The sequence below is a fragment of the Solanum verrucosum genome, unplaced genomic scaffold, assembly GCF_900185275.1.
Source record: "Solanum verrucosum unplaced genomic scaffold, falcon-dt-bn FXZP01000085.1, whole genome shotgun sequence".
Classification (NCBI taxonomy): Eukaryota; Viridiplantae; Streptophyta; class Magnoliopsida; order Solanales; family Solanaceae; genus Solanum; species Solanum verrucosum.
In genome coordinates, this window is record NW_026019839.1 from 2,951,884 (window position 1) to 2,963,928 (window position 12,045).

The 12,045-nt window shown below is 28.8% G+C and overlaps 3 protein-coding genes across 5 annotated transcripts in view; 1 reads left to right on the top strand and 2 right to left on the bottom strand.

The window, feature by feature from the left end:
* Window positions 1-12,045, top strand: part of LOC125815227 (glyceraldehyde-3-phosphate dehydrogenase, cytosolic) — a 613,914-nt gene that overhangs the window by 356,991 nt on the left and 244,878 nt on the right. The gene's annotated exons all lie outside the window — the stretch shown is intronic.
* On the bottom strand, window positions 2,140-4,865 carry LOC125815381 (small heat shock protein, chloroplastic-like). Its single transcript, XM_049494846.1, has 3 exons — window positions 4,447-4,865; window positions 3,701-3,805; window positions 2,140-2,559 (listed from the first exon to the last, which is right to left on the bottom strand). The coding sequence occupies exons 1-3, from the start codon at window positions 4,667-4,669 to the stop codon at window positions 2,210-2,212; spliced, it is 678 nt and encodes a 225-aa protein (XP_049350803.1). The 5' UTR covers window positions 4,670-4,865; the 3' UTR covers window positions 2,140-2,209.
* Window positions 6,308-7,840, bottom strand: LOC125815392 (transcription factor MYB20). The gene is made up of 3 exons (XM_049494858.1): window positions 7,666-7,840; window positions 6,976-7,105; window positions 6,308-6,889 (listed from the first exon to the last, which is right to left on the bottom strand). The coding sequence occupies exons 1-3, from the start codon at window positions 7,796-7,798 to the stop codon at window positions 6,499-6,501; spliced, it is 654 nt and encodes a 217-aa protein (XP_049350815.1). The 5' UTR covers window positions 7,799-7,840; the 3' UTR covers window positions 6,308-6,498.

Genomic DNA, 12,045 nt, shown 5'->3' on the forward strand with positions numbered 1-12,045 from the left:
TCAAGCTATGGAGAAAGTTAGGATTATCCAAGAAAGGTTGAAAACAACACAGAGTCGGCAAAAATCCTACACTGATGTTAGGAGAAGGGATTAGAGTTTGAAGTAGATGATTGGGTATACTTGAAAGTTTCACCATGAAGGGTGTTATGAGATTTGGTAAGAAGGGGAAGCTTAGTCCCCGGTATATTAGCCCTTACAAAATATCCAAGAGGATTGACAATGTAGCTTATAAGTTAGAGCTACCACAAGAGTTAGCAGCGGTCTATCCGGTATTTCATATTTTCATGTTGAAGAAGTGCATGGGAGTTCGTTCACTTATCATACCAACTAAAGATATTGGTATCAAGGATAGCTTGTCTTATGAGGAGATCCCTTGTTCAGATTCTAGATCGTCATGTTCGCAAGTTGAGGACCAAGGAAGTAGCATCAGTCAAAGTTCTTTGGAGAATTAGTTTGTTGAGGAAGCTACTTGGGAAGCTGAGGAGGATATGAAGAAGAGATATCCACATCTCTTTGAGCCCGGAGAAATTCCAAATCAAGGTACTACTCCTCTTCTTAGTACTCTTTAATTGATATGCTTATTGTGTTAGATTTTCTTGTTAGGTGTTGGAACTAAATAAATGTTACGCCCTTAGTCTACTAAGAGTAATCTTATTCGAGGACGAATGTTCTCAAGGGGGGAGATATTGTAACACCTCGCTAAGTGAAAGAGCTGGAATTAGAAAGAGTCATTTTTGGAAAGAATGAAAAATCTGGAAATTTGTTTAAGTTATGTTAAGTTTGAGTTTTCAGCTTAAAACGACCATAACTCTTAACTCAGGATGAGTTAGGTGTTCTACAAGATACCGTAGGAAATACCTTTGAATTATCTTTCCAACACCGCCAAGTTTGCTCAATTTCAAGTTCGTATGAGGGAGATATGCCCATTTGAAGTTGGGATGTCTAGATAAGGAAAGTCAAAACCAGATTTTAGAAGGGTATTATGGTCTTTTCATTACCCAATTAAATTATTTCATTTTTAGTAAGTTATTTGGGATCTAAACTGAGTTAGATCAGTTTACGCAATTAAGAAAACGCTAGGGCTTTGAGAGAAGAAAAAAGAGGAGAAAGGTCAAGTGTTCTTTGGAGATTTCTTGCGGAATCGAAGTCGTTTCGCCAAGGGTTGATCCCTAAAGAGGTATGTGAGACTTTCATAGCATTGGATTCGTTCACCCACACGACAATCATGTTTGTTTCAGCTAAATTCGTTCTAGAAAGTTGAAAGTATGATGGTTCTTGAATTATGTTCTTGAAATTGGCTTTAGTTCTTGAGATTTGATGGGATTGTTGAGCTCTTGATGGAATCGTGTCGATTTTAGAGTTGTTTTGAGTTAGAATCATGTGTACATATCCTGGGTATTTGAATCTAAAAAGGAATTGAGAAAAAGAATCGAATTTAGTCGAATTGGGATGAGAAAATGAAGAAGGAAAAAGTCGAGAAGATTTCGGCACGCAAGTCCGCATCGCGGACTTGCTCCTCCAGTGCACAAAAATCACCTCCGCGTCACGGAGAAGATGCGAATTCCTCTGTTTCAAAAATAAATTTTACGATCAAATATTTAAATGCATCTCCGCGTCGCGGACTTGTTTGTAATATTAGTTATTCTAAGTATTTGCCTTTTTGGATAAATTGTTGTCTTTTTTTCTCTTGTGAATGAATCATATTTTAATTTTGTGTATAATCACTAACAGAATAACTAAATCGATAACAATCAAAACGATAAAATTATATTAATTTAAATAATTTTAAAAATTAATTAAATTAATTTTGATTTTGATTTTAATTTTGACCAATAATCGATCAGTAAACACTACTACCCACCATTTCAATTTATTTATCGATTTTAATTTAATACAAAACTTAACATATTAAAGAAAACTTTTAAATCTATTAAACTAAAAATATATACTGTATATCAAAATATCATATCCTTGAATCTTGTAATTCGTAATCTTATGATTAAATATATTACGTAAAAATTTAAATTAAAGAATTGCAAAAAAAAAATAGACATTTTTTTAAAACCTGACTAATAAATAATAAGAAAAACAAATTGAAACAAAAGAGAATATTTTCTCATATATGTATATAAAATAAAGTAAAATTAAAAAGAGGAATTTCAATTTACCAAAGAGGAAATTGAACTTGGGATCAATACATCAAAATTGTTCATTGAACATTAATGTCAAAAACTTTGGGATTACTACTAGCCTTAGGTATAGTAATATACAAGACACCATCTTTAACCTCAGCCTTAATCTTTTCAAAGTCAATATTCTCAGGCAAAGCAATTCTTGTATTATATTTTCCATAGCTCTTAGCTGACCATTCTTCCTCTTTTCCATTATTCTTGACCATTTTTTCAGCTTTGATAACCAACATTTTCTCTTCTAACCAAACTTTTACATCTTCTTTGGTCATTCCTGGCATGTCAAACCTCATTTTGTATTCTGCTTCACTTTCTTTTATCTCCCATGGTGTCCTTCCCCTTTTGTATCCGACATCGTCGGTCGATGGCCCTGCAATCAAGGCGGATGGAACGTACAATCAATGAGTTAAGTCGATTATGAGTATTTTCGATACGGAGTATAGCTATATACAGAAGTATAAGATCACTAATAAATATTAAGTTTGAATTAATAATTTTGAAGTACGTGTGTTTGGTACATAGGAAAATGTTTTCCACAAAAAATCATTTCCTAAAATATAAAGAGTTTCTTATTTATTTTTATTTTCTAGAAGTAAAATATATAATTAACAAAAAATTACCTCCTGAACACCAAAATATTTACTACTTCTGTCTCAATTTATGTGGCACCTTTTATTTTTTGCGAGTCAAATAATTTAAATTTGACTGAAAATCTACACACGGAATCTTCAAAAAAAATTTAAAATAAATTTTTTATATTTATTAACTATGTAAAAAGTACTCCCTCCATTTTAAATTAATTGAATTTTTGAGACATTTTTCATTTTTCAAATTAACTTAATTGTTCAATTAACTACTTTTAGAATGTTCTTCTAATTTTACCCTTCATTAGTTAGTATTGAAATTAGTTGCTTAATTAATGTTTAGTTATTTTAATCATAAATTTAACACTAATTAATAAGGATAAAAATGAAAAGTTATGTCTAATTTATATCTTAATCTGATTTTGTTAAAGGACAATTCAATTAATTTGAAAGGAGTGAATAATATAAGTCACAATAATTGATAATTCAAAATGTTTAAAAAATCTATGAAAAATTTATAATCAACGATAAATATATTTAAATCTCAAAATTCAAAAAGTGTTATACAAAATGAAACGAAAAATGTATATATTATCTATGAAAAAATGATATTTATATATTATCTAACGAAGCATATAAGCCAGAATATAATGGGGATTTGTGGTTTAGGATTGCCATGGTCAAGAGGTGGAACCAGGGTTGGGGCAATTCAATAGGTGGGGGATACAATAAATTTAAAATTTAAAATGTCACTAATGCAACTTGTTTTTTTGCTCCCATTAGAAAAATCATTTTCTTTATTTTAAAAAAAATTATTTTTCTAGAGAAAATATTTTCTAAACATCCTGACATTCCAATATGAAAGAATTGAAAAATCATTTTCCTCCAATTTTAAGAATGAATTTAAAAATTGAACATTTACTATACCTGCAACCCAACCTCCATTAAAAGCAAGAGGGTCCTCCATGACTCTGTCCATTGTGTCCATCATTTGTTGCACTGTCCTTGCTGTTGGAAACCTATCCCATAAGCCTGCCACAAAATATTCAAGAAAGCTCAACTTCATATTGAATCAAAATAAACATAACAAAATGTTATATTGGCATTCTCTAGATCAAAATTACTAAATATGTAAAAGTTTTAGTAACAAAATGGCCCAAAATTAGAGACAAGTCAAAGATATATAATTAATTTTTATTTTTTTTTATAATTTTCATTAAATAATAACCTAACAAAAAATAATAATAAACCTATTTATATGTATAGGACTTCACCTTTAAAAATGGTTTGTGCATATTGGCCCACCCCCTTTGGAAAATTCATCATCAAGCACTTTGACATCATGTGTTATGCTAAAAGAAAATAACAAAAACATGAACTTTACCTTGGCTTTAATGGCTAACTGTCAACTTTAATTTTGGAGGTAGGTACATAAAAACTTTAACGTATATAAAACTAAAGAATAAACATATTTATTCTATGGTAATTATGTGTCCATAAAATACTACATATGACATATATATTTACTTATTTAATTTTATACAAATTTGAATGTCTAATTATACACACTCATAGTTGGAGGATAGATATCAGATGAAATCAAATTAAATGACATATTTATGTCTTATACCTAATGATTAAAAAAAAAGTTAAGGGAATGTATTGATTCTTACCAACAGGGGCCATTTGGGGTGATCTTTTTCTAGGTTGAGGAGCCTTGTTTTGTCTTTGTAAGTGATCAAGATTGTGTCTTTCATCAACAACCATGACCTTCAATTTCTTATAATTACCATGATGTTTTCTACTAGAAATTGGAAGAGAGTAATTGGAATATTTTGGATTGTTTGAAAATGAAATAGGTTGAGAAATTGGAAATCTTGACAAGCAGTGAGCCATGTTTATATTTATATTTGATAAATGAAGTTTCAAACTCAAAATCAGAATAAAGAGCAAATGTGAGTGATGAAAATATAAAGGGTAGAGGAGAATAATCTGGAAATACTAAATGGCTTGTTACTAGACTTCTCTAGAACTTCTTTAAATTCTCTTGGATTGGTTAAAAAAAAAAAAGAATATTGGCAAAAATATTATTTCTTCACATGTAAATTTTAAAAACCATTTTGGATATATAAGTTAAAAGTTGGTAAAAAATTTAACTTACTTTTTTACTTTGGTTTACCATATGATTTGTATTCCACTTAATTAATTTCCCATATATCAATTTGTCTTTGTTGACATCCAGAAAGTTCTAGGATATTGGTAGAAGGTGCATGATGAGTCCAGGACCACATATTTGGTGACTTGGTGTGGAGTTTTAGTTAATGATTCTGCTTTTTATTTATTTATTTATTTGTTTGTTTGTATATTTATTTTCTGCCTTCCATATACGAATAAAAAAACAAAAGCAGCTCTTTATGTGCTAATAATGGCCAAATTAAGGATTGGAAAATAATTAAGAACTTGTCTTTTCAAAGTTCTATATAATTTTTTTATTATATTATGATTACAAGTGCCATTTGACAGCGCTTAGGTAAAAAATCACAAGCTTATATATTATCTTTGTCAGAAATCTACATGTATGTTTTTTTAGTATATAATATAATGGATTGATTGCTTGAAAATTAAACACCAATTTGGGAGAAAACATAAGGGTATTTCACTTTTGTCCCTATTTTGTGCTAATTTTTAGTTTTTACCTGTTAAGGCAAATAATTTTTTTTCGAAGTATAATTTATATTTTGTATCATATTATTATACATACGTGTGTCTTTAAAGAACTTATGCCCCCTCTAGGCAGAAGTTTGATCAGTGAGGACACAAATAAAAATTAATTTATTTAAAAAATAAATCATACAATTTAATGAAAAATAAACCCTAGAAACTTTATTGACGATTCAAACCCACATACAAATATTGAAATATGTTCATTCTAATGCAATACTACTATATATTTGATCTCAATTGATAATACAATATTACCAATCAATTGTAATATATTATTTACAACCGCATCACATCAATTATCAACATATAAACCAACTTATGCATGTATATATATTACTCTATCGTAATTGTTATTTATGATATTTCAATTATCACATGATTTAATTGTTGTTTTGGTTATTATAGCATGTTTTTTTGTTATTTGTTATATTCTCTCTATTTACAACCGCATCACATCAATTATCAACATATAAACCAACTTATGCATGTTTCAATCTCTATTACTTTATACAGAGATTTGTTACACATAAGTGGAGGATTCTGTAGAAACAGACTTTGGCCTCTACGAGTGTAGTGAAATTTCACTAGGTATGTTATTGTATATTTCTTTGACGTAACTAATTATGCGCTCGATTTCACTTTATTGTATAGTAGAGTAGTTCATTTATATTTCATACGTTTATATGTATAGAAAATATAGCTGTCAGGTTAAAGACAAATATTGTGGCTGGCAAAGATATTCTAGGTTACATCATTAATATTTTTATTCAAACAAACTATAGAACCATTCATCCAACAAATACCAAGAGAAAAAAAAAAGAATGTTGATGATCAGGCCTGGATTGTACAAATTGAATCGAATAGATATGTCAATATACTCAACTTGTGTAGTGGAAGCTTATGCTACTCGCTCAAATCCTCCAAAAATGCAGTCATACGCACGAGTGTATATGATTCTTCAAAAACTAAATATTTTTGAAAGATTGAATTTTTGTTGGACGTCATAGAAAATTATCTTGTAAGTTGTCGAAAAGATCCCAATTATGAATTGGACTAGCTATCCAATTTTGGAAAGGATCTTCAACTCCTGGATAATACATATCCAAAGTAAGTGAATTTTGGAACATTTCCAAATTACTCTCATTTATGCTTGAACTAGATGTTGAATTTTGTTGCTCTTGTGTATACTCTAAAGTTTTTTCTGGCATCACCTTTTCATTAATCTCTTCACTAACTTGTTGCTTAATATCATCATTATTAATCTCTTCAATTGGCTTGTGAGTTAGAGGGTCTATGCCAAGAAATTTTAGCTTCTTCTTGATTCTTGTATTCCAATGATTCTTGATTTCGTTGTCTGTACGCCCTGGAAAATGTCCTGCTATTTTCGACCACCTATTATTTAAAAAAGTGAAATTAGTAACCTGAAAAATAACGCGAGTACATCAATTGTGCAAAAATATGGATTTGCAAGTTATTACCTATTGCCAAGTTGAGAATGAAGCTTGATGATCATGTCTTCCTCTGCTTCAGTAAGTGCTCCTCTTTTGAGGTCTGGCCTTAGATAGTTTATCCATCTTAATCTACAGCTCTTCCCACATCTCATTAGCCCTTCAAAGATCATCAATTAATTATGTTACATAATATTACTTTATTCTTTTTAAATTTCTTTTATAATGTAAGAAAGAAATTAAATCCAAATATTTATGTTTTATAGTGCCAACAGATAATATTAGATCAATTGTTTAGGTAGTATAAATATCAAATGTAGGTAAGTTATTTTAGAATAATTATGTCCTGCTCCTTTTAGTCCATATTAATTAAATTTGTGAGGGCATGCAATGCATACTCCTAAATAAGAAGAAAAACAGACATAAATTGAACACCACTTTCTACTTTTACCTGTTTAGTTATTCTTAAATTATTCTTGAAAATAGAAACAATTCAAGTAAAATCAGAAATATGAGCAATCAACTCTCATGAACTTATCACCTAGAAAATATAAAAATATAAGAAATTTTCAACAACAGATCTCTTGAATAATGAACTAGAGGAAGTACCTTACTATACTAGAAGAATAGAGTAAAAACGATAAATATTTACACGCGATAGATATCTATACAGAATAACTCCACACATTACATGTGTGTTTTATTAATTTAATTTGTTACCTGCTAATTTTGGTACAAGACGCCAACATTGTATACCATTATTGAGGATGAAATTCATAAGCCTGTGATCTTCTTCAATTGTCCAAGGCCCCCTTTTGAGTCCTATTTTGTCACAACAAGGTTGTCTTCCCATTTTAATTAATGTTTTTGCTACACAAAAAATCAATTAAACTTTGGATTAGTAGCCAAACAAAAAATGTAGCTTATAAATAAAAGCAAAGATTCTGCCAACTCAACTAATAATTGAGGAAGAAATAAAGAATCAAATAATTAACCTTAGTTATTTAATAATTATATTGTTTGGTTTTCCTTATCATTGCTAACAAAAAATGTGCCATTTATTATTATTAGAATTAAGAAAATTTGAAGAAACAGACGTGACTTCTTGTCGTTGACATGTTTTTATATATACCCACGATGTTTTCTCCAATTGAATTCTCCAAAAAGTAAAACATTTTAAATTTATCAAAAGATTCTTAAGGTTGCCTTTCAGCTGGCTTGTGTTACATTTAATGGGAGGCAAGTCCTTTTCTTCTCCTCTTTTTTATTATTTTATTTCAGAGACACAAGTAATGAAAACACTCTTAAATTTTGTGTGAATTATTAGTTTTATTTTCGAATTATTGATAGTTTAAAAACACTCATTTACTTGACTAACGAAACTTTAGTACACCTCCGATCTTGCGACGTGAGTGAAATACACCCCTAAATTCTCACCAAATTTAAGGGTGTTTTCATTACTTCTCTCGACTTTTTATTAAGTGTCTCATGGTCTTACAAGAGTTTGATACCACTTGCAATGTCATCTGGCAGATCGGGGGTGTATCTAAGTTTAGATAATCAAGTGGGATATTTTTAAGATTGTCAATAGTTCGAAACGAAACTAATAATTGGGGTCAAGTTCAGGATAATTTCATCAATACTTCTCTCTTTATTTTATTCTATTTATTTATTAAGTATTTGAAGCTTTTTGATTCTATTAAAGGCTAAGGTGCTCTACTTTAATTTCTTTATGTTTTTTCTTTACCTTATCTCGTGCATCAAATCTCAAAGTAATTCATTTTCTCAATATTTTTAGTGCAATTTGTAGCAAACATTTATTATAATTTCATGAGCCAAATATGAACGCTTGTTAAGCCCATCATTATGTGTTCATTTTTATCATTATTTTTTGTTGACAACTTCAAATTTCGTGATTGTCAATTGGGTTAATTAGTTGACTATATATATTAATCTCCAACGATATGATTAACTAGAATATGCTCTCTTAGATAAAACCATCTTATAAGTACGTCAATTATACATTTAAGGCTCTTTAAGTTCAATATGTTAAGAATACAATTATATATAAAAGAATACTCTCTCTAACAACTTAAGTTTCTATATGAGATAGTCACTTTAACATGATATCAGTGCAGACAGAAGTTTTGAGATTGAACCTCACCACCACTCGATCATATCAAAAAGAATTCCCACGTGTTTGACTAATAAAAAGTCTTCTCCTTTACTTTGGTTATCTTACTATTTTTATTAGTCACTATTGTTCGTTTTAAGATTTTCATCATAGCTTCTCCACTCATGTATTTTTCAACTCTATAATATAAAATGTTTTTTCTTGAATTGATGGTTTATCAAAAATAGTCTTTCTACACTAGGTACCCTTCCTAAATTCCACTCATGGAATCACAATGAATATATATTATTGGTACTTCGAATTGTTCAAATCTATTTTAAAGTTTTTTTCTTAGTTTATTAATTTAAAAACCTTGTACTTTTTTAGTTCAAAATGTTTATCTTTTAAATTAATTTATAGACCTATTACTAGTAAAATTGGGGCATTTGCTTTACTTGCCTTATGCTTTAACCGGCTCTATCTTTGTGTATTTACTTTCCATTATATACATTGTCAAAATTACAGTATATCAACTATACCATACTTTGTTATTTTCATTTTATACTTTCTTCATTTTAATTTAGGGAAATTTATTTGTTCTATTTTGATCAAAAACGAAATTTACGAAAATAAATAAGATTTTTAAATCTTGATCTTAAATAATTAGTAATATGCAGATCTTGTGCACTTATCATGTTATGTGAAATGTTGAATATAAAAAATTGTCAAAAAAGAGACATTGCTTTTTTCAAACAGACTTCTAAGAAAATAAGACGAATAAATCAAATCAAAATAAATAATCAAATTCATTCTGATCTCCTTTAATGAAAATTCAGACCATGATACTTACGAACTTAAATTATTTATTTAATTGCAAAGGCAATAACAGACAGAAGAACAAAAAGAATAGTTGTATGGAGATATTGTTGTCTGAAAGAGATTTAGATGGCTTTCTTGATTCACGTACTTAGTCAGGATTTGAATAATGAGTTCAATGAATTTGTAATTTTCTTTCTGTACATGGACCATGCTTTATTTTTTCTATATTAAGCAAAAATGATTGAATATTGAGATGGTTTAACTAAAGACAAAATAAAATAATAGTGCACTCACAATATCGACTTAATTAACGCCTTCCTTGTTAAAAAGCATACTAATGATTGTTACCTTCCATTTTTTGCCCGCAAGTTTAATGAGTGGATTTAAATTATATTTATGTATTTAGTTTTACCTTTCGAAGTTTAAGAAAGTAACGGAATTTTTTAAATCTTATGATTTCAAACTAAAGACATTTAGAATGTATCAAAACGTCTTTTAATCTTGTGATCTTAAACATGTCATATGAAAAAACATAATTAAAAAATTGCCAAAAAAAAAGATATTTAATATTAAACAAACTAATACAAAGAAAAATAAATTAAAACAAAGAGGATAGTATTATAAAGAATTTTTCACATAACATGTATTTTAATTTGTTCCTACACTAAATATTGGTCAGGTTATCAATTTTACTTATTATTAAGCAGTAGCTTAGTAACTATATATGAACTAATCGTGTAAAAGAATCAGGTTAAACTATTAGAGATTTGTAATTTGTTTGGTCAAGTTTTTAAAGTCAATTTATTTTGATTTTATTTTTTTTAAGGATGGAGCCCTATGCTGCACGAATTCAAATATCAAACACAAAACGAAAAAAGAAGAAGTCAGGTACTAATTAGTGTCGGCAATACCATGGTCTCCACACAAACAAGCTAATTAATGAATGCCTTAATGTAATGGGTAGGTCGGGTAATATTTAGAGCCAAGATGTATTGGTGTAATTACGAATAATTAATTTCGATTTTGTGAATATTTTATGTGTGTTTTCCTGATTTTTATGATCTAGAAGATAAACTGTTCTATTAATTAAGTAGCGATAAAAGGGGCAAGAACCTGAGGACCATTACTTTTTTCTAATTTATTTGGTTGAGAGTAGGCTTGCGTATTGGTCAGTTCGATTGATTTGATTTTGAAGTTTATCGATTTGTGGTCTCCAATTTGAGATCTTGTCGCGTTGAAAGTAGTCTCCAAAGCAACTGATGAAGCTTGAAAAGCTAAAGGCATCACGAACTATTTTGCTAAGTCTTAGAAATGCACTGTCACGTTTTCTCCACCAATTTAATAGTTGTGAGTTGTCATGCTAGTCTATAACCCATTCTAATCCCTGATTAAGGTGTTTTTTAAAATTGTCACAATTGAAGAATCAAGACGAAGAATACCTCTCATATAATTATCAATACAATCACTGTTACCATTAGAATTTTGAGGAGCCTCTACTTCATTATTTTTTGCATAGATTTAAATTTTTATACAATATTTTGGCTTGCACTTTTTTGCTAGACTTACAAAGTTTGTCACTTGAAATTTCTTTCGGTAAAATTACTAAATTTCATAAATTATATTAACAAGTGCTTGTACACCTCTTAATTTATATTATGGGTTAAACAAAATAGCAGTTAAAAATTTATATTATGGGTTAAACAAAATAGCAGTTAAAAATATTTGAGGAATAGAAAAAAAATATTTTAAAAAAATTTCAACCATAACTTCAATAGCCAATCAAAAAATTTCAATTTTTTTGTATTCAACAAATTGAATTGAAATAACACAAATATTTATTAAGACTGGAGAAATAGTAGGACAATAAATTTCAGAAAATTGTTTTATAGTTGATAATTTTTTTTTAAAAATATCAATAAATTGTTTAGTTTCATAATAATCTTCTTCACTAATTTGATCAAGTGTGTGATCATTATGGAAGTTAGAAATTATTTGTATAGGTCTTTGATATTCATAAGCAACTAAAAACACTTCATATAAAGAACTCCATCTAGTTTTAACTTGTCTTGAAACTTTATGTGGTGGAAGATCACATAATACATAATGCTCTTTAAATTTCCTAATTCTAGCAGCTTTATGAGCATGAAAAATCTATTGAACAACATATT